The sequence below is a fragment of the Hyaena hyaena genome, unplaced genomic scaffold (assembly GCF_003009895.1).
Source record: "Hyaena hyaena isolate Hyena2069 unplaced genomic scaffold, ASM300989v1 scaffold_70, whole genome shotgun sequence".
NCBI classification, from domain to species: domain Eukaryota; kingdom Metazoa; phylum Chordata; class Mammalia; order Carnivora; family Hyaenidae; genus Hyaena; species Hyaena hyaena.
The window spans coordinates 2,914,993-2,937,866 of record NW_024080701.1 but is presented as its reverse complement, the minus strand read 5'-3'; the positions used below and the strand labels follow the sequence as shown (position 1 = coordinate 2,937,866).

The 22,874-nt window shown below is 44.4% G+C and overlaps 2 protein-coding genes across 5 annotated transcripts in view; one reads left to right on the top strand and one right to left on the bottom strand.

Moving 5' to 3' along the window:
* The window catches only part of ZNF106 (zinc finger protein 106), a 59,934-nt gene extending 51,196 nt beyond the window's left edge, over positions 1 to 8,738 (top strand). For both annotated transcript variants that reach the window (XM_039232741.1, XM_039232740.1), the window contains exons 19-22: positions 324 to 395; positions 1,208 to 1,279; positions 4,235 to 4,381; positions 4,817 to 8,738. In XM_039232741.1, coding sequence (XP_039088672.1) covers positions 324 to 395; positions 1,208 to 1,279; positions 4,235 to 4,381; positions 4,817 to 4,873 — 348 coding nt within the window. In that variant the 3' untranslated portion in view covers positions 4,874 to 8,738. The remainder of the gene's footprint in view (positions 1 to 323; positions 396 to 1,207; positions 1,280 to 4,234; positions 4,382 to 4,816) is intronic.
* Positions 8,739 to 14,020: 5,282 nt separating this feature from the next.
* Positions 14,021 to 22,874, bottom strand: part of CAPN3 (calpain 3) — a 47,908-nt gene continuing 39,054 nt past the window's right edge. The window contains exons 14-24 of one of the 3 annotated variants that reach the window (XM_039232743.1): positions 22,644 to 22,680; positions 20,734 to 20,751; positions 17,692 to 17,805; positions 16,556 to 16,633; positions 16,105 to 16,162; positions 15,945 to 16,009; positions 15,475 to 15,543; positions 15,307 to 15,385; positions 14,972 to 15,088; positions 14,403 to 14,461; positions 14,021 to 14,047 (exon numbers count right to left, since the gene is read on the bottom strand). In XM_039232743.1, the coding sequence (XP_039088674.1) occupies positions 14,021 to 14,047; positions 14,403 to 14,461; positions 14,972 to 15,088; positions 15,307 to 15,385; positions 15,475 to 15,543; positions 15,945 to 16,009; positions 16,105 to 16,162; positions 16,556 to 16,633; positions 17,692 to 17,805; positions 20,734 to 20,751; positions 22,644 to 22,680 (721 nt within the window). The remainder of the gene's footprint in view (positions 14,048 to 14,402; positions 14,462 to 14,971; positions 15,089 to 15,306; positions 15,386 to 15,474; positions 15,544 to 15,944; positions 16,010 to 16,104; positions 16,163 to 16,555; positions 16,634 to 17,691; positions 17,806 to 20,733; positions 20,752 to 22,643; positions 22,681 to 22,874) is intronic. The other 2 variants (XM_039232742.1, XM_039232744.1) reach the window with 2 other exon arrangements.

Here is a 22,874-nt window from a genome sequence, read left to right as displayed (position 1 = left end):
CAGGCTCACAGAGGTCAATACTGAAATGGTTTTCGGAGAGCAGATTTAGTCTCTAAAACCTGTCTAGTTCTCCTTGTGTGCAATTTCAGGTTTAGATTTTGACACTGCATAGAAATTAGTTTTCTCATCTCCAATTACCAGCTCCTTCCTTGAAGACTTATTTGAAAGATTGTCATTAGATTATATTTCTTTGAAAAGCTGGTGCTTCAGCTTAGTGCCTGTGGTATAGTTTTAAATCTGCCAGAGGCCTCCAGGGATTATGCTTATTAAACACAGGGTATAAATAACCTTAATTCTCTTTCTGTTTTTTTCCTCCACCTAAGTCCCATGATCGATTGCAAGTTTATGGAGGACACAAAGACATGATTATGTGTATGACCATCCATAAAAGTATGGTGAGTGTTATTAGCCATGTAACATATTTGATTTTAAATATGCTTATTACTAAAAACTCCAAACTGATAACAGTGTTACTATTTATCACCTCCAAAAATAACATGTTTCTGATAGGCCTCATTAGTGAATGCCTTTCTATCTTTTGGCATACTATTATTGAGAAGTAACCCAGTGACGTTGTTGAATAGTCCCTTTTCTATTAATAGCTAAAATAACTACAATGAAAATCTGATACCACCATTAAATAGAAAATAAGTTTAAAATATTTCCCCTCAAAATTGAGTGGTGCTTTTCCCAGAGACATTATGATCTAAACAGAACATTGGAATAGAGTCAGGAGATTAGGCTAGTATGGCATAGTGAAAGCAGACCTAAAAGTAGCAGCTAAGTCATTTAGCCCTGCTAAGCTTTGATTTATTATTTTTTCAATTACATGGTTGAACCAGAATGGGTTTTTCACACTCTGAGCCTTAGAACGCTTTGTTCCGGTGAAACACAGATGGCTAATATATAATGCCCAAGGTAGCATACAATGCCCAGTAGCCAGCCAGAGTGCACCAGTTACAATGTAAGTGGGTGCCTCTGAGCCCTTCCACTTTCACTCTCAGCCAGCATTGGTTCCAAGGAGCCTGGCTTCAAAGTATCTACACTAGAAGATACTTCCCCACTGTGTACTCTGAGGCTGGGTTTGGTTTTGGTTTGTATTTTCTTGTATCTGGTACAAGGCGCTTTTGACAAGCATTTTGGGGATATTGAGTAGTTTTTTTGTGTGTTGTTTCAGTCTGATAGGATAAACCTTTTTTCCCCCCAGATTTACACTGGCTGTTATGATGGCAGTATTCAAGCTGTGAGGCTGAATCTGATGCAGAATTACCGCTGTTGGGTGAGGAGTGAAACTGTTCTTATGACCAGACTTAGGAGTTGTTTAATGCTAGGCTAATTTATACATCTTAATTATCATCAATTAAGCATTTTTATATTTGAGTATCTACTTTATGCCTCCCACTGTAAGACAAGGAAGCTTATTTTTAAAATCTATATGTAGGGGCACCTGGGTGGCTCAGTCGGTTAACATCCAACTTTGGCTAAGGTCACGATCTCATAGTTCATTAGTTTGAGCTCCATATTGGGCTCTCTGCTGTCATTACAGAGCCTGCTTCAGATCCTCAGTTCCCCTCTCTCTCTGCCCCTCCCCCACTCCCGTGCACATGTGCATGCACGCACTCACACTCGAAAATAAACATTTTTATTATTTATTTTTATTTTTATTATTTCTTAAATTTTTAAAGTGTTTATTTTTGAGAGACAGAATGCGAGTGGGGGTGGGCAGAGAGAGAGGGAGACACAGAATCTAAAGCAGGCTCCAGGCTCTGAGCTGTCAGCACAGAGCCCAATATGGGGTTCGAACTCACAAACCATGAGACCTGAACTGAAGTCAGATGCTTAACTGACTGAGCCACTCAGGCATCCCCAAAATAATCATTTTAAAAAAATGATTTTAAAAAATTTAAGCGGTACATAAAATTTTTCCATACTTCTTTCATGAATAGTCTGTCTTAAGACGAGCTATGAAGCTATGAGGTGTGTTTACATATCATCCATTCAGAGGTTATTTCTTTGGTGGTTTTTGTTTATTATAAAATCAGTACATGCTTACAGAAATATCATGAGTACAGAAGTACATTTGACCCTTGAACAGTGCAGGTGGTTAGGGACACCACACCCATACAGTTGAAAATCCGCATATAACTTATGACTCCCCCAGAGCTTAAGTACTTAAAGCCTACTATTGATCCTTCCTGACAACATAGTCAGTTAACACATATTTAGTATATGTATTATAGATTGTATTCTTACGATATAGTAAGCTAGAAAAAAGAAAATGTTACTAAAATCTAAGAAGCGGTGTCTGGCTGGTTCAGTTGGTAGGGCATGTTACTCCTGATCTCAGGGTCATGAGTTCAAGCCCCACATTGGGTGTGGAGATTACTTAAATAAGTAGGATAAAATCATAAGGAAAATACATTTACAGTACTATACCATATTTATTGATAAAAGTTCATGTATAAATGGACCCATGCAATTCAAACCTATGTTGTTTAAGAGTCAACTGTATATGAAATAAAAAGTGCAAGTGCTTATTTTTGTGACCTGCTCACTAGCTTATATTCATTCCTCAGGGATTACGTGTATTAATAGTTAGGTTTGTGTCCACATTGGTTTTTGAGGAATAGGCCAATAAAAATTTGTATTCTTGGGGTGCCTGGGTGGCTCAGTCAGTTAAGCATCTGACTTCGGCTCAGGTCATGAACTCGCAGTTTTTGAGTTCAAGCCCCGCATTGGGCTCTGTGCTGACAGCTCAGAGCCTGGAGCCTGCTTCGGATTCTGTGTCTTCCCTTCTCTCTGCCCTTCCCATGCTCATGCTCTGTCTCTCTCTGTCTCTCAATAATAAATAAACATTAAATTTTTTTTTTTTAATTTGTATTCATGAAGGTTTTAAACCTCCATTGCCTAGGCTTAATTGCCTTGTTTTTATTTTGGGGTGGGAGCTCCAAACTTGCACACTGTTCCTTATAGGCCTTAATTTCTTTCATCAGTTCTAATGTTAGAAATGATCAAAGAAATGTTTATGGCTGAAATTCCCCCCTCCCAATACCCTAACGTGCTTTGTAGAATTGATGGAATGAAATCAGCAATCCTCCATTTTTAGATTTGGTCTTAGGTTTGTCCACAGCCTGGTTACTTTGCAGCTTTTTAAACGTTACTATGTTTGCTTTTTGGTCTTCTCAGTGAAGGACACAAAATGAGGTACAACAGGATCTAGAATACAAGTAGAATTACAAATAGTTAGTTTATCGAGAGAAATGGAGAAAATAACCATCTGGTTTAAAACTGGAAGGGTGGGTTAGTGCTGACAGGAAAAACTCAAATTTGCATTACTTTATGGAAATGAATGTGTTAGGGGCATTGGGTGGCTCAGTTGGTTGAGTGTCTGACTTCGGCTCAGGTCATAATCTCACCGTTCGTGGATTCAAGCTCCACATCCAGCTCTGTACTGACAGTTCAGAGCCTGGAGCCTGCTTCAGATTCTGTGTCTCCCTCTCTGTCTCTCCCTCGCTTGCGTTCTGTGTCTCTCAAAAATAAAATAGAAGCAAAAAAAATTTTTAAACACCATGTTAGAATTAGAATTGTAAGATTTATGACAAGCAGGCCTGTAGGGGGAAAAAAAACAAGACAAAGAGTCTTTATGCTTTCTAACGAGTGAAATTGAGAATTGAGCCACGTATATAGTAAAGTTAGAATTTAAAAAAAGAAACAGAATTGTGAATCAAGTGATAAAGATTGTGAGTAAAGTTGGGCTTCCATGGTAATGTAGTTTTCTTTATCAGGCATTTTTATTTTTAAGTTTACAAGTCAGCAGTTCGTAGAACTGTTAGAAATAGCCCCTTCAGTATTACAGAGACCTCTTAGCCTTTTGAAATAAATAGACTAAGGAGCTCATTCGGTGACAGCAAGGTAAAAAAATAAGTGTGGTGTAAACTGAATTTTATGATAACTTGTCTCTCAATTTTTACTAACCTTTTCCTCTCTCTCTAATGAAACGGATGTCTTAGTGCATTGCCTTCTCAATATCACAGTGTCAAGACCTCCCAGGCTTCTCAAGGCCCCTTAATGTGGGTGCCTCTGGCTTTGTTACATTTTCTAGCTAAGAATAAGCCTAAGGCTTGGGCTTACTTTTTGCTTGCACAGAACTTACAGGATAGGAGTGAGGGGTGTTCTAGTTGCAGTTGCATGCTTCCTGTATGCTTTTTAACTTTCCCTTTTGTTGTCTTTCCAGTGGCACGGTTGCTCTCTGATATTTGGTGTTGTGGATCATTTAAAACAACATTTGCTCACAGATCATACGAATCCAAACTTTCAAACTCTGAAATGTCGCTGGAAGAACTGTGATGCCTTTTTCACTGCTCGTAAAGGTTCTAAACAGGTACCTGAGTGGGACTTGAGGCCGACCTTGGGTCTGTTTGCTCAGAGCAGGCAAACCTTTTTTGCCTTATTAGAATGTTGAGAATTGCGACAAATAGGGAGAGTATAAGGATTTTCCTTTTTATTGGTCATCACAAGATTTGAGGAAAAGCTTAATGAGGTTTCAAATGATGGTAATTTTTGAGAAAGAGCCTAAAGAGAATGTTTTCAAATGTTTCAAATCCAGTAACTGAACCTAGAGGTTTATTAAATGCTCTGGTATAACATAAGAACTCCTCTTGAGGTGCATGGTTTCATATAAGTTAGCAAAGTGGTGGGTCCTAACTGCCTTTCATGTATGGATCTTAGAATGTGGCCATGAAGCTCTCCTTGGCTTTGACTTTCTCTTGTCTTACTATCAACTTTTCCCTCATGAGCCCTCTCCCTTTATTCCTAGGATGCCGCAGGACACATTGAACGACATGCTGAGGATGACAGCAAAATTGATTCATGAAGCTTTTTGCCTCCCATGTTGGGAAGTTATTAAGTGAACTAATTTCACATCGGCCCCTCACAGACGCCACAGTCTTCCCTTCCCCAGAGAAGCAGGGAAGGAGAAAGTTGTTACCAGCCAGGCTTACCACTAGCATAAGTCTGGGCAGCTCTTTGGGATGATAGTTACACTTTAAGTTCCTACTGGCGGTTTGTCCGATTTAAACAGATTTTAGGGAACTATACTTCTCTGGTACAGCATGGAATATAGTCATCTCTGCTACTAGTATTCTCCAGATGTTTATTAAAAATACAGATCGTAATTGGCTACTCAGTTTGACCCATATGATTAATATGTATTTTTTTTCTTGATTTCAGTTTGCAATTTTTAGTTTATGTTCTTATGATGGTTTAAACCCATAGTCCGGCTTTTTAAGTACAAGTTTGTTCAATTGCTAGATTTTTTAGGATCAGTTTTAATTTCTTTAGTTCTAATAACTGGGTATTTAAATTAGAAGCAACTAGTTTCCTTCCTTAACAATTATGTGCAGTGTGTTTCAATATCCTCTTGCTTTGTAGATGGACAGAGCTAGCTTTAAATGCCAAAGGGACACACGGTAGATTATTAATGGCTTGAGCGACTGCTCTGCTGATGGTATTTTAAGAACTCAGCAAATCACATAATGACAAGTCCTCACAGACAGTAACTTCCTTTTGAACCTCTGTGCAAGTTTTGATAAAAGTGCTCACAGTTCAAGACAGTGCACAGACCCAGTGTCTGCCTTGGAATTTTGCTGTTAGACCCAGGCACTCACTGCTGCAGGTATTGTCGGGCTGTTTGAACTGGAGGTGTAGATCTCCTTTTCCAATTTTTGACTCTCCAGGCCAGCTGTGGGTTTGCAGCCTTTTAGTTTGCTCCATTACCAGTCCCTTTCTCTCCCACTATCTAGCTGTGCCTAGACAGTTGGCAGCCATCAAATTCTTCCTCTGGGCCCCTGGGGTGCTTTCTACCCGCCTGCAGCACTCAAGAAGGGGGAGTTAGGATAAAGCATCTGAATACAGTCTTCAGGGGCTCAAGCAGGCTTCTTAGAGACTGATTTCTAAACTGGTATCTTGCCCTCACCTCCCCTCTAGCTGGCCAAGAAGAGTGGAGTGTGGTGAGGGTGAAGACTACTTGTCCACTGAGAACAGACAAATTAACAAAGCCTAGTGAGACTGCTTTGTTTCTGGATTTTCTCTGGACTCTTAAGAGAAGCTATAGAAGTGTTGCTTTTGAGCCTTTTTATTCTGGATTCTTAAAACTCGGAAATTTCAGATTCTTCAGAGTGGTAGAAGAAGGGAGAAGAGCTCAGTGCCACGTAGCAGGCTTTGGGGTGTGACACCTGCTGTTTTCTAGGACCGCGTAGCGTGCAGGTTTACCTCCACCCCTTTTAGTGCACACGCCCCTACTCACATGTCTTCACTCAGGCTCTAGGGCTGGGGGACTTCATGAAGCATTCATGGATAGGTTTCAAGAGGGTATGAAATTGTATGCAAGACTAAGTATGTGTTCTTTTTTTTCCAGGGGTTCTTACTGGATTTCCCCCCTCCCACCCCCCAAAAAAAGAGCTAATCTAGGAGCTACTGCTAAATAATGAATGGCACCAAAAGCTATTTACTGCTATCCTTGTGAACAGGAAAACTTTTTGACCAGACTATTGATATTTGCGTGATACCTGAGAGAGAAAAGAGAAGATTCTCTTGCATAAAATGTATTTGTGCCATTTCCGTATGAGATTAAGAAGCTTTCTTACCTCTCCTCTCCGTTTCTTGTATGGATGAGCAGGGAAGCCAGGCTGTTGTGTGGGTTTGGGAAGGGTGATTTCCCAGGAAAGCGATCGGAATTTATTACCACACCTGGCATTTTATCCGGAGCTGTCGTGAAGCCACATTTCCATGTTGACTGGGCAGTGAGCTAAGACAGTCTTGCGTGCTCTGTTGCATAGGTGCCCTTCTGTCCTGCCTGAGGACATGTCTGAAAAGAGGAGAGTGGTGGGGCCTTTGTACAGCAGGAAGGGGATATGTGAGATGTTGGGCAATAGTGGGGAACCTGTGAAGGTGTGATAGACTCCGTAACCACCAATTTGGGTTTAATTTTGGTAGAAGTGTACACAGTTTATCTGCCCTGTGTGTGCAGGGTGAATGTTCCTTGGACATGTGTACGTGCATGGGCACCTATACCTGTAATACTTTTCCTCATTTCACAAAGAACTTTTTGAATCCATGGTAATAATGTCTTTGTTTCAGGAATGTGTGAAATTCTTTGACTGCAGGTTAGTGTGTTATCCTAAGTGCACTGTTCGAGCCTTCTGTTTAGAAATAAAGGCAACATAAGCATCTTGGCTGCTTATGGTTGTGTTATTACTTTTAGGGGTCTTGAAAGTTATGCAGAACTTTGGCTATTCTTTTGTCTTTTCCAAGGTCTTAACTTACGCTAGCCCTACGTCTTCACTTAGAGAAGAGCTGTGGCTCAAGTTTTTGCATTGATATGGTATTTAGTACTTCCTGAAGGAAGGAAGGTGTTACATGACCTGACAAAACCCAACTCATTTCTTGTAAGGAGTTGGGAGGCCATTTTTACAATGCTGTCTTTAATTTCCTGTGCCTACTTCTGAAGGCTAGAAGCCAAGAAAAACGTGGTATCAGTCCTTTTTTGTGCATATGCTAGTGTTTTAATGGCAGTTTGTTGTGCCAGGCTATCAGTCACTTCGTTTTATCCCAAAGTTTTTAATCAGGTTCAAAATGTATTTTGGCACACTCCTCTACTCAGTTAGAAAGCAGTTCAACACATAAGAGCAAAGAGTTATCTCGACCTGGTGTTACTTGAATCTGAAGGAGCGCCATTGCTCCTACAGTCCTACTTTTGTGAGGAGAATGTTTTTCTGCCTCAGAAGTGAGCAGCTGAGTGTTTAGCTCCTGACGTACCTGTAACTTACAGGCAATATTATCATTGTTCATGTGATTATCTGCCTAACAGAGGGGGCTTTTTTGTTTTGGCTTTGGGATATTGTATACAGTAGGCAACTTTAGTGAGTAGGTATGTGGACAGTGTGGTGGGAGTAGGTATACAACACTTAGCGGAATGGTACAGTATATTTTATGGAAGAGAATTCATTGGAGGGGAGATCAAAGTACCTTGTGAAGAGGGATTTAAACAGCACATATCCTCTGGTTTGCTCAAATAACTGCAATTTGTATGCGCAGAGCTAAAAATTTTGTTTCTGCTGCCAAAAGGAGAGCTCCTAAAACTGTTACATACGAAGGCCATGCCTGCCACATGGGTAAAATTGTAATTTCATCCCTGCCCCAAATCATCACGATTTTCAGGATTTCAGAGAAGCCATCTAATGGATATGATAGAAGCCATGGTGGAGGTGATTTGTGTTGTACTGAGTTCCACATGCAAGTAGATGTGAAATCTTGGTGTAAACCAAACATAATACTTACCAGACAATAGCCTCTAACCTCACCTCCAGCCCCCAAGTCTATGGCATTGCTGGGTCACATGGCAACTGACATTCCTTAGATTTGGTCTAAATTCAAGGTCATTGCCCAGTTGAATTGGTGGGGGAGGAAGTTAAGGAGGAAAGACTGTTGAAGATCTTTCTCCTGCTTAAGAGACATATATGCCCTAGAGCTGCTCCAGTACCCTTAGTCTCTGAATTTTTTTATATATTGAATATGGATTAGAAGAATGAAATCAGATGACATTTGACTGCAAAAATGTTTATAAGCAAATAGCTTATTAGCCTTCTTACATTTTGGTATAAAGCTGTGAACTTCATAACTTTGTAAAGCAAGATATAAAGCAAATACAAGAGGAAAATAAAGTACTTTTACTAATTGTTTGCTTTTGCTACCTTACCTGCATATTAATAGCCAACCCTTTCTTTTCCATGTTGGAATAGACAGCAAGAAGGAAACTGGGTGGGAAACACAAAATGGTTATAGATATGCCACAGACCCGGTCCAGATAAGTTTGGCAAACAGCTACATTTATGGATTTGTCCAAAGTCATATAACAGGTCAGTTAGTGGGGGACCAGGATTAGAACTACATCTCTGGGGTTCAAGATGGCTATGTAGGAAGAACCTGAATTCATCTGTTCCCACATATAACAACAAATTTACAACTATAGAAGAATTAATTTTCCTCTGAAAAGGACCTGAGAACTAGATTAACAGCAGCCCCAAAAGAAAAGATAGAAGAGATGCATTGAGACAGGTAGGAGAGGCAGAGACTCATTCTCCGTCTGGATACCACCTGAGGTACAACCCCCCACCATGGGGAAGGGATCTGTAAAATACAGAGCTTTCCCTTGAGGAGTGAAGGGACTATGCCCCACTTCAGGCACGCAGACCCTTGTGTCTGGCGCCAGAAAGACAAACTGTCAAAACACCTGATGTTGAAAATCAAGAGGGATTAGGTCCAGAGGGACCATAAAACTGTAGGAAACAAAGAACCTACTTTTAAAGGGCTCACATGCCCACCCACTCATCCTGAGATTCAGTGCAAAAATAATTTGAAAAGTGCCAAGGCTATGACGGAGGGAGAGACCCACTTGGTAATCCTAAAATGGCTAACAGACAAGAACCTGCAGTGACCTCTGGGGACGGAAGCACTGACCGGAGCCCTTTTTGCAATCTCATTCTAACTAGCTGGTGACAGCTGGTGGGCACCATATTTGGTGCCCACCCTCTAGCCTGCTAGCACTGGCGAGCATTCACCGTGTCCCACTGAACCGATGCAAGCAGCTACGCCACAACTGGGCCAGGTGAGTACATCGCAAACTGGGCTGGGTATGCTCTACCCTCCCTGTGCAGCAGCTGTGCCCCAACCAGATGGGCTTAATAGATACATACCAAACATTCCATTCAAGCAACAGAATACACATCCTTCTCAAGTACACATGGAATAGTCTCCAAGATAGATCATTAGCTAGGCAATAAAACAACTCTCAATAAATTCAGGATTGAAGTCCTATCAGACATCTTCTCCAACTACAATGGTATGAAACTAGAAATCAAGTACAAGAAAACTGGAAAAACTAGAAAACTGGGGAAAAAAACCCCACAAAAATAGGGACATTAAACAACATACCAGTGAATAATCAGTAGGTCATTGAAATCAAAGATATAAAATAAATACCTAGCGACAAATGAGACATGTCTCTAGTAACATGAAAAAACAATACCCAAAGAGAGTAGGAAGAAGGAAACAACAAATATCAGAGTGGAAATAAATGAAATAGAGATTGCAAACACAGAGAAAGGTCAGTGACTAGGAGCTGCTGCTTTGACAAGATAAAAGTGACAAACCTTTAGCCAAAATCACCAAGAAAAAAAAAAGACAAAGAAATGAAGGAGACATTATACCTGATACCACAGAAGTGCAAAGGATCCTAGGAGACTACTATGAACAATTATACACCAACAAATTTGATGACTTGGGAGAGATGGATAAATTCCTAGAAACGTACCACCTACCAATGCTGAATCAAGAGGAAATAGAAAATCTGAACAGACTGATTACTAGTAAGGAAACTAAATCAATAATCAAAAACCTCCCAACAAACAAAAGCCCAGGACCAGATGGCTTCACTGGTGAATTCTACCAAACATTCAAAGAAGAATTAATGCCCATTCTTTAAGAAAAACACACAGATTCTTCAAAACACACAGAGGAGGAGGGAACACTCAAAATATTAGCAAATTAATACATTAAAAGGATCATATTCTGGGGTGCCTGGGTGGCTCTGTTGGTTAAGCTCCCAACTTCAGCTTAGGTTATGTTCTTGCAGTTTGTGGGTTCAAGCCCCACATCGGGCTCTGCAGACAGCTCACAGCCTGGAGCCTGCTTCAGATTCTGTCGGCCCCTCTCTTTCTTTTCACCCCTTCCTCCTTCCCTCCCTCCCTCTCTCTCTCTCAAAAATATTTTTTAAGAAGGCTATCCCCCCCCAAATAAAAGGATCATACCCCATGATCAAATGGGATCTATTCCAGTGATACGGAGTGGTTCAACAAACATCTGTAAATCAATGTCATTCACCACATTAACAAAAAGAAGGACAAAAACATGATCATCTCAATAAATGGAGAAAAAGCATTTGACAAAATTCAACATTCATTTATGATACAAACTCAAGTGGTGGGAAGGAACATACCTTATCATAATAAAGGTCATATATGACAAGCCCACAGCTAACAACACAATCAGTGGGGAAAAGTTGCAAGGTTTTTCTTTAAGATCAGAAACAGGACAAGGATGCCCACTCTCACCACTTTTATTCAACATAGTATTAGAAGTCCTAGCCAGACAATTGGGTGCAAAAAAGAAGAAAATGCATCCAGATCAGAAAGGAAGAAGAAAACTGTCACAATTTGCAGATGGCATGATATTATATGTAGAAAGCCCTAAAGATCCTATTAAAAAAAAGTATAAATAAGAATTCAGTACAGTTGCAGGATACGAATATATAAAACATATTACATTACTAAACTAATAATGAACAATCAAAAATTCAGAAAACAATCCTATTTACAATGGCATCAAAAAGAATGAAGTGCCTAGCAATAAACTGAACTAAAGAGAAAAACACTGATACATTGCTAACTACAAAACACTAATAAAAGCACTTGAAGACACAAATAAATTGAAAGATACTCAATACTCCTGGATTTGAAGTATTAATATTGTTATAATGCCCATATTACCCAAAGCAATCTACAGATTTTAATGAATCCCTATCAAAACACCAATGACATATTTCACAGAAATAGAACAAATAGTCCTAACATTTGTATGGAACTAGAAGAGAGCCCCAAAACACAAACCAATCTTGATAAAGAAGAGCCAAGCTGGGGGTATTGCTCTGTGGTTTTGAACCATCCTATAAAGCTATAGGAATCATACAGTATGGTACCAGCACAAAAACAGATACACAGATCAATGCAGAAGAACCGAGAGCCCAGAAACAAACCCACACCTATATGGACAATTTCTGACAAAGGAACTGGGAACATACAGTGAGAAAGGAGAGCCCCTTCAATACACATTGTTGGGAAAACTGATCAGCCATATGCAAAAGAATGAAACTAGACCACTGTCTTCTACCATACACAAAAATTAAAAAAGATTAAAGGCTTGCATCTGAGATCTGAAACCATAACCATTCCTAGAAGAAAACATAGGTGGTAAGCTCCATGACATCATCTTAGCAATATTTTTGTGATCAGACTTGAAAGGTAACAGAAACCAAAAGCAAAAATAAACAAGTATGACTGTATCAAGCCAAAAAGGTTCTGCACAGTGAAGGAAACCATCATCAAAACAAAAAAGCAACCTATTAAATGGGAGAACATAATTGGAAATTATACCTCTTGTGAGGGGTTCATATTTAAAATACACAAAGAACTCACATAACCACAACCAAAAACCCAATTTAAAAATCGACAGATGATCTGAATAGACATTTCTCCAAAGAAGACATTCAGATGACCAACAGGCACATGAAAAGATGCTCAACATCATTAATTATTAGGGCAATGTAAAAACCACCATGAGTTATCACCTCACATCTGTCAGAATGGCTAGTATCAAAAAGGTAAGTGACAAGTGTTGGTGAGAAGGTAGAGGAAAGGGAACCCTCGTACATGGCTGATGGGTTATAAGTTATTGCAGCCACTGTGGAAAAGATACATGTACCTCCATGTTCACTGCAGCATTATTTACAATAGCCAAGATATGGAAACAACCTATATATGTCCATCAGTGGATGTGTGGATAAAGAAGATCCAGTGTACATATATATGGAATACTACTGAGCTGTAAAAAAAAAAAAAAAAAAAAAAAAAGAATGAAGTCTTGCTATTGGCAACAACATCAGTGGAGCTTGAGGGTATTAAGCTAAGTGAAATAAATCAGAAGGAGAAAGACAAATACTGTATGATTTTGCTCATATGTGGAATCTAAAAACAAAACAAAACAAAACCCTCATAGAGAAACAGACCTATGGTTACCAGTGGGGAAGGCATTTAGGGGGTGGGGCACTGGGTGATGGGTATGAAAGAGGGTCGCTTGTAGGGTAATGGATGGTAAATAGACTTTTGGGTAATCACTTTGTAGTGTATACAGATATCAAATTCTAGTGTTGTATACTTGACACTCCTAACTCCTAAAAAACTACATCTACATTGACAGTTTCATTATACTCAAGTAACCAGCCCCTCTAGTTACAAGGTGACCCATTTATTCTTGCTATTCTATACACCAACAGCTATTCCCCTTCTTTTCCTCATTGATCTTGGAAAAAGTATCTGAATGATTCCCATGTTCAAGAAATACTGATAGGCATGACTGACACGGGGCCCAGGTTTTGTTTGTGCGTGTATATGTGTCTTCCATCACTGTCTTCTGAAACGAGGGCTCTCTGTGTGATAGAAGAGTGTAAGATTAGAAGCTATTCAGCCCTGCTCTGGCTGATATCTAAATGTGAGAAAACAAAACACGACCGAACCAGCCATACACATGCCTTTATTTAGATCAACTCTTTTCAGAATGCAGCCAAACTTATGAGTCATACAGCCCAAAGTATCCAGCCCTCTTCCACTGAGCTAGTTTATCCCAGAGCGGGCCCATCCTGAAACAATTAGACAGAACCAAGTGCTAGTTTGGTTACTGTCCCATGGGTGGGAGAACATGAAGGTGATGGAGGACTCCAGCACAGGAAGTGCTGAGTCCCACTGGCAAATGCTTCTAGAAACAGCCTAGGGCAAGCTAAGGAACTTCCTTCAGAACTGAGGCCACTCAGATTCTGAGCAAGCCTCAGCTGGGCTGCAATTACCGGAGGCAGACAGACACTTGCCTCCCTGTGGCAAAGGGACAAAATTGTTCCCCCTCATTACCTAACTGAAGTGTCAGTGTGGGTGTGACAGATGGACAGATGCCCTGAGGCCAAGCGGGGAGTGAAATAGAGGAGGAATAAGACCAAGGAGGTACCTGGAGGCTTGCTTGGGGGTGGGGATGGGGCGGGGTGCAGCTACCGTGTCCTTTGAGATAAGTGGCCCTAGCTATATTGGATGAAATTGAAATCCTGAGTGATCTGTAAGGCCTTGGATGAGGCCAGCTTGGTTCAGGCATACATGGTGAGCTGCAGCCACTGAAAAAGGAAGTCCCAAGATCAGAAAGCAAACAAGAAAAGAGAGCCCAACCTTAAGGGTCTGACTGGGTAGGAGGAAAAGGACAGCCCCAGACACTAGGAATATTTTTCTAAGAAGCAGTGGTTTATGGCATGCTTCCCCAATCTCTACTAGAAAGTTACATTTTCCAACATAAAAGCCTTTAGGATCCGAGTCCCCGTTGGTGCCTTCCCCCAGTACACATTCCCTATGAGACACATTCCCTGCTCAGCTTCCCTTTCCATTCCTTTCCTGTTCCATCCCTCCACCTTCATTGACTCCTCCACCCTGAATTTGAACGTGCAGGGTAAGTGTACTGCTTCTATTAGGCTTTACCTCTAGAACGTTAAGTTTGATGATACCGTCTCCATCCTTGTCAAATGCATTGAAAGCTCCTGTGTGGAAGAAGGCACAGGCCAGAGGCCAGTTAAAGGGTCACTTCCTCTCCACTATTGTAACTCTTCTTAAGAGGAACGTGTACTGGGGCGCCTGGGTAGCTCGGTTGGGCGTCCGACTTTGGCTCAAGTCATGATTTCAGTTTGTGAGTTTGAGCCCCGTGTTGGGCTCTGTGCTAATAGCTCGGAGCCTGGAGCCTGCTTTGGATTGTGTGTGTGTGTCTCTCTCTGCCCCTCCCGTGCCCACACTCTCTCTCTGTCTCTCAAAAGTAAATAAACATTAAAAAATAAGTAATAAAAAAAAAAAGAGAACCTTGTACTAAGTGCCGTCCTTCACAAAAATCTGCCGGGCAGAGTATCAACAATCCCCCTCCCTTTGGCAGCGCATTCTGAGCTTTGTTCAGCTTGTATAGAGTAGACTGAAGATGATCAAGCTGAGACGCCTGTTGTGACTCCTGTCACTGTGGGCGGAGGGTCACAAGGGTGCAGAAAGGTAGCCCCCCCACTTACTGAACATGCCCTCCAGCCTGACGAAGCAGCAGATGAAGCTGTCGAAGTCGATGTTCATGTGCTTGTCTGCATACCGCATGGTGATGATGTCGTAGAGCTGGCTGTTGAGGTGGAATCCTGTAGGGGGCAGCACGTGAGAGGAGGAAGGAGGCTGAGTCCTTCGGCCTGCATTCCACTTGCCCTGCCTCTCAGCCACTCTGTGGCCTGGGAGGGAGATGAGAAGCACTTTCTCCTTTGGCTAGTAGGCCCCTAGGGGCCTTCTGCCCCCACCCTCCAATTCCTGCTTCCACCAGCCAGGAGCCCACGTCCCCGCCACCCACTTGCTTCCCCAGCACCTGCGTCATTGACTGCGTTTCGCATCTCATAGCTGTTGATGGTACCGGACTGGTCTGTATCATAGTGTTTGAAAATTTTCTGGCAAAAGAAAATTTCAGGACAGACGTCACACAGTAAACCCCTGAATCAACTCCCTCCTTCACTCCCTTGCTTCATTCTCTTCTCACCTGCCAGGCTTTAATCTTCTTCCAGAGGTGATGGAACTCTTGCAGGTTCAGCCTCCCAGAGCCATCTGTCTGGAGGAAGGAGGTCAGGGCTACAGGGCACACATAGCAAAATCACCCTGGCTTGGGAGGAAGGGGGCCGAGGGTACTACAGGGAAGGTCACCTCACAGAAAGGCTCTGCCCCAGATATCCTACCCACTGCCTCTCCTGGTATTTAACCCTCCCCTCCATGCCTCCTCTAAGTTAGTGTCTGCTAAGGACCTATCTCCTAAGGACCATTTTCACTTGGGCAGGGCCCGAGGCAGAATCTCGGGCCTGAGGTGAGGGCAGAAGTTAGGGGCTGGTCAGAACCCAATGTCCTGCCCAGCGGTGCCTCCTCCAAGGGCCTCTCTTTCTCACTGGGCATCCCTCAGTGTTGCCTTGGCTCACAGGGGCTGCGCGGGGCAGGGGGGAAGGGCAGTGGGAAGGATACGTCCATGAGAGCAATCATGCTACGGCAGGACTCCAGCGTGAACCCTTGTGTCTTCAGGTCCTTATCTGGGAGGTATGGAGAAGAGTGAGGAGCTGCTTTCAGACACACCAGACGCACACTCCTGCCTGCCCGTCCTCCACACACAGTCAGAGCCACTCACGTTTGTTCACAACCGTGTTCAGGATATTCTTAAGCTCATCTGCACAGACCTCCATATCCTGAGGAGGAAGAGAGTAGAGAGTAACAGTCCAAGGGGACAGCAGCTGACGGAACAGAAGGTTTGCCAAACAAACCCCAGCCTTCCATGTTGGTAAGGTCCCTGTCAGTGCTACTCTGTCTGGGAGGCTGGGGTTTTTCTGAGGAACACATGGCACCCTCAGTGTCCAGACTGCAGTGGTCAGCTTGGGACAAAAAGGTCTCTAAGGCACCCAAGTGGATGTTGGTCTAAAGCTCAAGGACCTGACGTGTGGATTTCTGTGGCTCACATGCATATCCCCCATTTCCACCAAAAGCCAAAAGGACCCCTACTGAACAATAATGAAATAACTGGTCATCTGAGCAGCTAATCAAAGAGAGGCGCCTCTGTAGGAGTCTGGGTTGGCAGTTCTCACCTCGCCTGCTATCTGCCTAAAAATGTTCCGGAACTGTTGCTGCTCCTCAGTCTCTTGGCTGGTGTTGCCGGGCCGCGGCTGTGGAAGCACAAAGGAAAACTGGTTCCCCGTGATCATGGAGATGGACAGACCCCGGAAGAAAGTTCCTTTGGGGTTGAAGGAGCCAGAGTGCCTAAACCAGCCCCAGATGGCAGCAGGTACTGGGTACAGGACAAACTGCTTTTCTTAGTTGAACCTTGTGAGCTGAAGTGAGAGTCCTCTAGGCCCAGCGACTGTTCACTCCAGACATCCCAGCCAGAGGAGTTAGATAAGCCATGCCGACATGTAGACAGCCCTCTGGGTCCTCTCTCCCCACCCCACTGTTTTGAGCTTGACTGTCCCAACCAAATGACCTCCAGAAGGACAAAGGGAACCAGACCATTTTGATACCTCCAACCACTTCTGTCATCAAGGCCAAGTCCACAGAGGACGCCCACACTCCACTGTATGGACATTCCAGGATGGAGGAGGGGGCCCTGGATTTGTCTGTGGACTCGTCCCTTAGCCTCACCTCCACTACAGCTTTATATGACCTCCTCTCCCCACATCAGTCTAATACTCTTCTCTGGACTCCACAGGACTCCAGTTCTGATGTCCATCCTCTTTTCTGCTACTATTCTTTACCCCCTCATTGTCAAGAGCTCGAGGGCAGCAGGACACAGGAATTGTTCTATCTTGGGCTCTCTCAAGCTGGCTATGTCCCGGGCTCTGCCTCCCTTTTCCTCCGTTGTCCTGGCTGGTGGGGCTCCAGTGGGTGGGTGTGGCCTGTCCTTCCCAGGCCTGCGACTGGCTTGGTGTGACTGCCACCCCTTGAGACATTCACTCAAGCAGCATCCCAAATTTTAAGAGAGCGTGATGAGAGAAAAGGTCAGTGGGATAAATCCAAACCTCCAGATATGAAAGGGACACGCCGCCCCCCCCCCCCCCCCATCCCCCGCCCCCCTGTCCCGCCACAGGCAGCTCCAGTACCGGAGTCACGCAGCATCCTAGTCCCGCGACACTTCGGGCAGGGCCTGCTGCTCCCNCATACAGCCCCTCCAATCCAGAGGCCCCCAGCTGTGTGCTAGCCACCACATTCATGCCACATGCTCAGAAACCTGTGGGGACTTCTCTGGCTTATCAGGGCTTGCTTTGTCTCTGCCCTCCTCTGATTCCTGGTCCACACCCAGTTCCTTGTTGCTGTTTGCTCTGTCCGAAACGAAGATGATGGGCTGGAAAGAAGAGGGAGGTGGGGAAAGGGCAGGAAGGAAGCAAAGATTGCAGGCTGAGCGGGCACATGGAGGCAGACTCCACCCTGGTGCAGCTTTGTTCAGTGAAGAGGAAAAGAGCAGAAGTGGGAGCTCTTGAACTTAGTTCAAGCTCCATCCCTGCTGCTAACAAGCTGTGTGACTTAGGGTAAGATGCTAAGTCTCTCTGGACCTCAGGTCCCTATCTCCTGATGGCAGAGCAAGGAGGGTTAGACAAGGTAGGTAGTACCTGTGAAAATGCTAAGAATGTTAAAAGCAGTGTGATCCAGTACAATGATTTTCAATTGTTTTGTAGGCTTTTTTTTTTTTCTTCAAATGGAAACACTATTCAGAGTAAATTTCCCCAGAAGCCCTAGTGCATACAAAGTCATTAAAAACAAGCTTCTCCTCTTGATGAAGGGGGCAGAGTTCTTTTCCCTCAGCACACCTGTATCAGCTGTGGCAACTACGGAGGTACCTCCAAGGAACTTCTGCGACACTGCAGAGGACAGACTGAAAAAAGGACCCTGATTAATGGGTGAGAGGTGAGAACACATGGCTGGGATTCCAGCCCTGTCCTCACATACGAGCAATAACCTCTCTGGCTTCCGGTAACTCATCCATTAATGCAGATGACAGAACCTTTCCCATAGGACTCTGGCGGGGAGCGCATGTGATGCTGAATACAGAACTTCTGCGAAAACACTGAAGAGGCTACACAGATATAAGGGATACTTTCAAGACATGCTCATGAAAGTGAAGAGGACAAAGAGCAGAGAGTGGCTGCCATGCTATGCCACCCCTCATTGGTGCCGTCACCCCACAGGGAAAGCCAGAGGAAGGCGAGGCTGTAGGGGCTCTTAGCTGCAGTGCAGAGAGCAATGGGACAGTCGGAATCTCTCTAAGCAGAAAAGCAGTGTGACCGGTTTCTGAATCCCCTTCTGCCTTTCCATGCTGTTCATCTAGAACTGTATAAATGCACAGACCTACAGAAACAGCTCCTAGAACTTTGGCTTCCAGCAGGCTCCCATGGCCCTGGCCTGCTCTACCTTCCAAGCAAAGGGTCTCATGCAAGAACTGATGTTTGTGGGGATCCTAGAGCAACTGTGGGTCACAGTTGCAGGGGGAATGTGTGCCTGTGGGCATGGTGTGGCCATGAGTCACCCCTGCCAGGCACACATCTCCGGGCCCAAGTGTGGGTGTGGATAACACAGGGCTTGGAGTGTAAGTGGCCTGTACCAGATCACTGAGGGCAAGAAACATGGGTTTTGGACCAGATCGACATGGCTTCCACTTTCCCCACTCATTAGCTGAGTCCTTGGGCAAGTTTCTTCACTTCTTGGAATACTTGTAAAATATCTATAGAAGGGGACTAGTACTAGCACCCACCTTGTAGATACTGTTGTAACTGAAAACAATGTATGTTTTACCCATATCATAGTGCCTGGTGTAGGGTAGGTGCTTGATCAGTGTCAGCTCCAGTCTGCACCAGCGTCAACACTTTGAGGACCTCTATGGTAGATCCTTCCAGACACCACCATTAACACTAATACCAAGCCTTGTCCGAAGGCTTGTGGCTACTACTACCTCATGGGCCCGAAGATACCCAAAGGCCAGTCATTTCTGCATGGCACTCTGAGTGGTCAAGCAAAAATTCTGAAAGGGTTAGCCATCACGATAGGCCCTGGAGACAACAGGAAGGTTATGGGGTACATGGAGCAAGGATATAGAAGGAAATCTAAGTTGTTAAACAACCGTAATCCTGAATTTTGAAACCACACAAAGGAAACAATGCCCCTGGTCCCAGATGAAAGCTTTGCTCTGAGGCCCCTGAGATGCTCTTAGGACAGGTGGTCACCATTAGCAGTGGGGTCCTCAAAGCGAAGTGGTTATCATCAGGACACTGAGGAGCAGATCTTAGAGGCCCGGGTGAATCAATGGATCACAGCAACCTCCTGAGACCCCAAGAGGGGAAGCTGTCCAGGCAGCTCTCATTCCCAACTAAACCAGTCAAGTCGATCAGCTCCTCAGGGGCTCTGAGGATGCAGATCTCTTTCCCTTTCTCCATTACTAGCTGGACACAGGTCTGTTGGGTCCCAGGGCTTTGAGGAGCCTGCGTATGCAAAAGTCACTTGCCTAGAAAGGGATGTGGAACAAGCTTCACCTAGAACAAGAGCCCTGGTAGTGAGTTAGCTTCTCTGGGCATCCTCTCCCACTCCCACCCCAGCAGGCTAAGGAAGCAGGAGGAGTGTGGAGCATGCAGGGAGCAGAAAGGAGGGAGAAGGAGCAGTCCTGCCCCCTGAGCAGGCAGCTGGCATCTCAAGACTCTCTCCATGGAAACCCTCGCACACCTGTCCAGCTATACCCTGGGAAACGGAAACAGTTGCCATTATCCCCCAAAGCATCAAACCCTGCTTAGCACTTCTGAGAAAGAAGGAGTGGTCCTTCTGCTTTTTGCAAGAGTCCCCACACCAGGCTTATTTTCACCTGCTGGCCATCTTCTTCCTCCCTCATATGAAAGGTGAGCATGGTGGTTCAGAGCAGACTCTGGAGCCAGACTGCCTGGGCTCCTAGTGCTGCTACTGCCACTTACTGGCTCTGCGACCTTGGACAATTTAGTCAATCCATCTGTACCTTTTCTTTCTCTGAAAGCGGGGAGGTTAACAGTACCAATGTCATGAGGTTGTTTTGAGGACTGAGTATATCCATGGAAAGCACCTGGAAGAGTGCCTGGCCCATAGCCTTCACCTGGCCACTGGTAGCTAACATTGGTCCACACCTGTAGCTACGACAGGGGCCCAGAAAGGCAGGGTGGGGGCAGTGAGGGAAGAGGCACGTCTGGTACAGATGCTGTCACACACACACATGCACAAACACACTCTGCTGTCTACCCACTCACCCTGTTACACCCACCTTGGTTTTTTTCTTTTTCTGCATAAGGAAAGGAAACAACAAATGCAGAATAAGTGAAAAATCAAGTTTCCAGAAGACTCCATGGCTTTTCACTTCCCTGTGATTTGGGCCTCAGCTTGGGGTGAGGCTCCAGGGTCCAGAAGTCTGAACCACATGGAGCCAAAAGAGGCCTGGAGGGTGAAGGGAGGTCAGAGTTCTCCAGGCTCAGAGACTGGTGGCTACTCTGGTGGCTGTGGTTATAATCCACTCCTACTGGACACAGCCAAGGAAAGGAATCTCTGGCTAGTTTTGTATTTTTAAGTGTAGTTTGTTTCTAAGACTCCAAAAAAAGTGGCTCACCCAGACTGGCCTGAAAATGAGTTGTGCTTAACTCCCAGAGTTTTGGGGGTTTTGTTTTAATTTTTAGAAAATCTTTTTAAGTTGGCTCCATGCCCAACACGGGGCTCAAACTCACAACCCTGACATCAAGAGTTCCACGTTCTACTGCGTGAGCCAGCCAGGCGCCCCTGTTTTGTTTTAGCAAATAGTTACAACATAGGAAGAGACTTAATGTGGAAATCTAAGTTTGGGGCTTTAAAATGAAAAAAAAAACTAGAAGGTCTGGCAGGCTGCGTGGGCAACGATCTGGGGAGCTGAGGGCAGCGGCTGCCTGTACCCTCCAGATGCCACAGCCACCACCACTCCAGTTGTCCTTCCAACACTGAAGCTGGGTGTCAGGTGAGGACTCCAGGCAAACATGCCTGTGGAGGGACATCAAAACCCCCACACGTGGCCATCCTACCCAGTTCAGTGGCATGCCAGCTCCTATAAGCTCCTGAGTTTGAGATTCCTGATCACTATACTGCCCTGGTTACTAATGTTTAACAGAGAAGAATAGAACCAAATGCATTTAATACGAAGACCAATGTCCTGTGATAATTCAGAAGGCACTTGGAGATCTAGCACTGACACAGGGTCAGGATTGGAACCCTGAGTGTCACCATTCTGAGAGTGCAGTGGGTGTTTTCTGTCCTCTTATTGGCCCAAGTCACACAGAGCACAAGGGGCCATTTATAAACCAGGGCCCAAAAGCCCAAGGGAGTCACAAGACTCCTTAACAAGGAGATACCACATATACCAACTCTGCTTCTCACTCTGGGACTCAAACTCGTGGGAACAGGTCTCTGCATGGCGACTGGGGAGGGAGCTTGAGTTTGGGCTCCAAAAATCTGGATGTCAGTTTCAGCCCTGCCACTTAATGAGCCCTGTGAGCCACGGGAGACATTTAACCCCACTAAGCCTCTACTTCCTTAACACCAGGGATAATAACAACCCTATTACATCTCAGAAACCTTGCAGGATCAAGTGATGTAATGCACATGAGAAGTACCTTGTGAGATAGAAAGCATGTGAATAATAACCACCATTTAAGGGTCTGTGTTGTGCCAGACACTTCACATACATGATCTCATTGATTTAAACTTGCAAGGCACGTATTATTACCCTCATTTTATACAGGTGGAAACTGACGGATTGTGTAACTTGTCCAAATGCAGGACCTAGGTTTTGACGCTGACTCCAGAGCTGGTGTGTATTTTTTTCTGTATGTGAGACTAGCTCTCATAATCCAATCTGCTGACCTTTTTGTCCCTTCCTATGGCCTTGACCCCTCCCTCTAGCTGTTCAAACTGCGTCTCCCTTCTAGGACTCTTCTGCACTTCCTAGGTGCTGGACTGAGCACACGGCCCAGCACCGTGATGCCTGTTACTTCTAGTCAGGACAGACAGAAACTGCACTAACATGGAAGAATTGCCCTGCATGCCTCAGACTCCCATCCTCTCTACCGATACCCACTCTTCCCTCTATCCCCTGCCGGGATCGGGGAAGGTGACCCTATGGACTTTCTCACACATAAGAACTAAACCACTCACCACTGGCCGATCCACGGAGATTGTATTTTCAACTTCCCTGTAGAGAAACACAAACATGAGGGAGGTTGTCTCAGTGTCCCCAGGAGCAAGCAGGAAGCACAGAGAGGGTTCACTCAGGTCATATGGCTCCTCAGAATTAAGTTGGAGCTGACTTCAAAGGAACTTCAGGAACTAACACCCCACCACGGAAACCAGCCCCACGTAGGCACCATCCCTAGCAGCTAAGTGCAC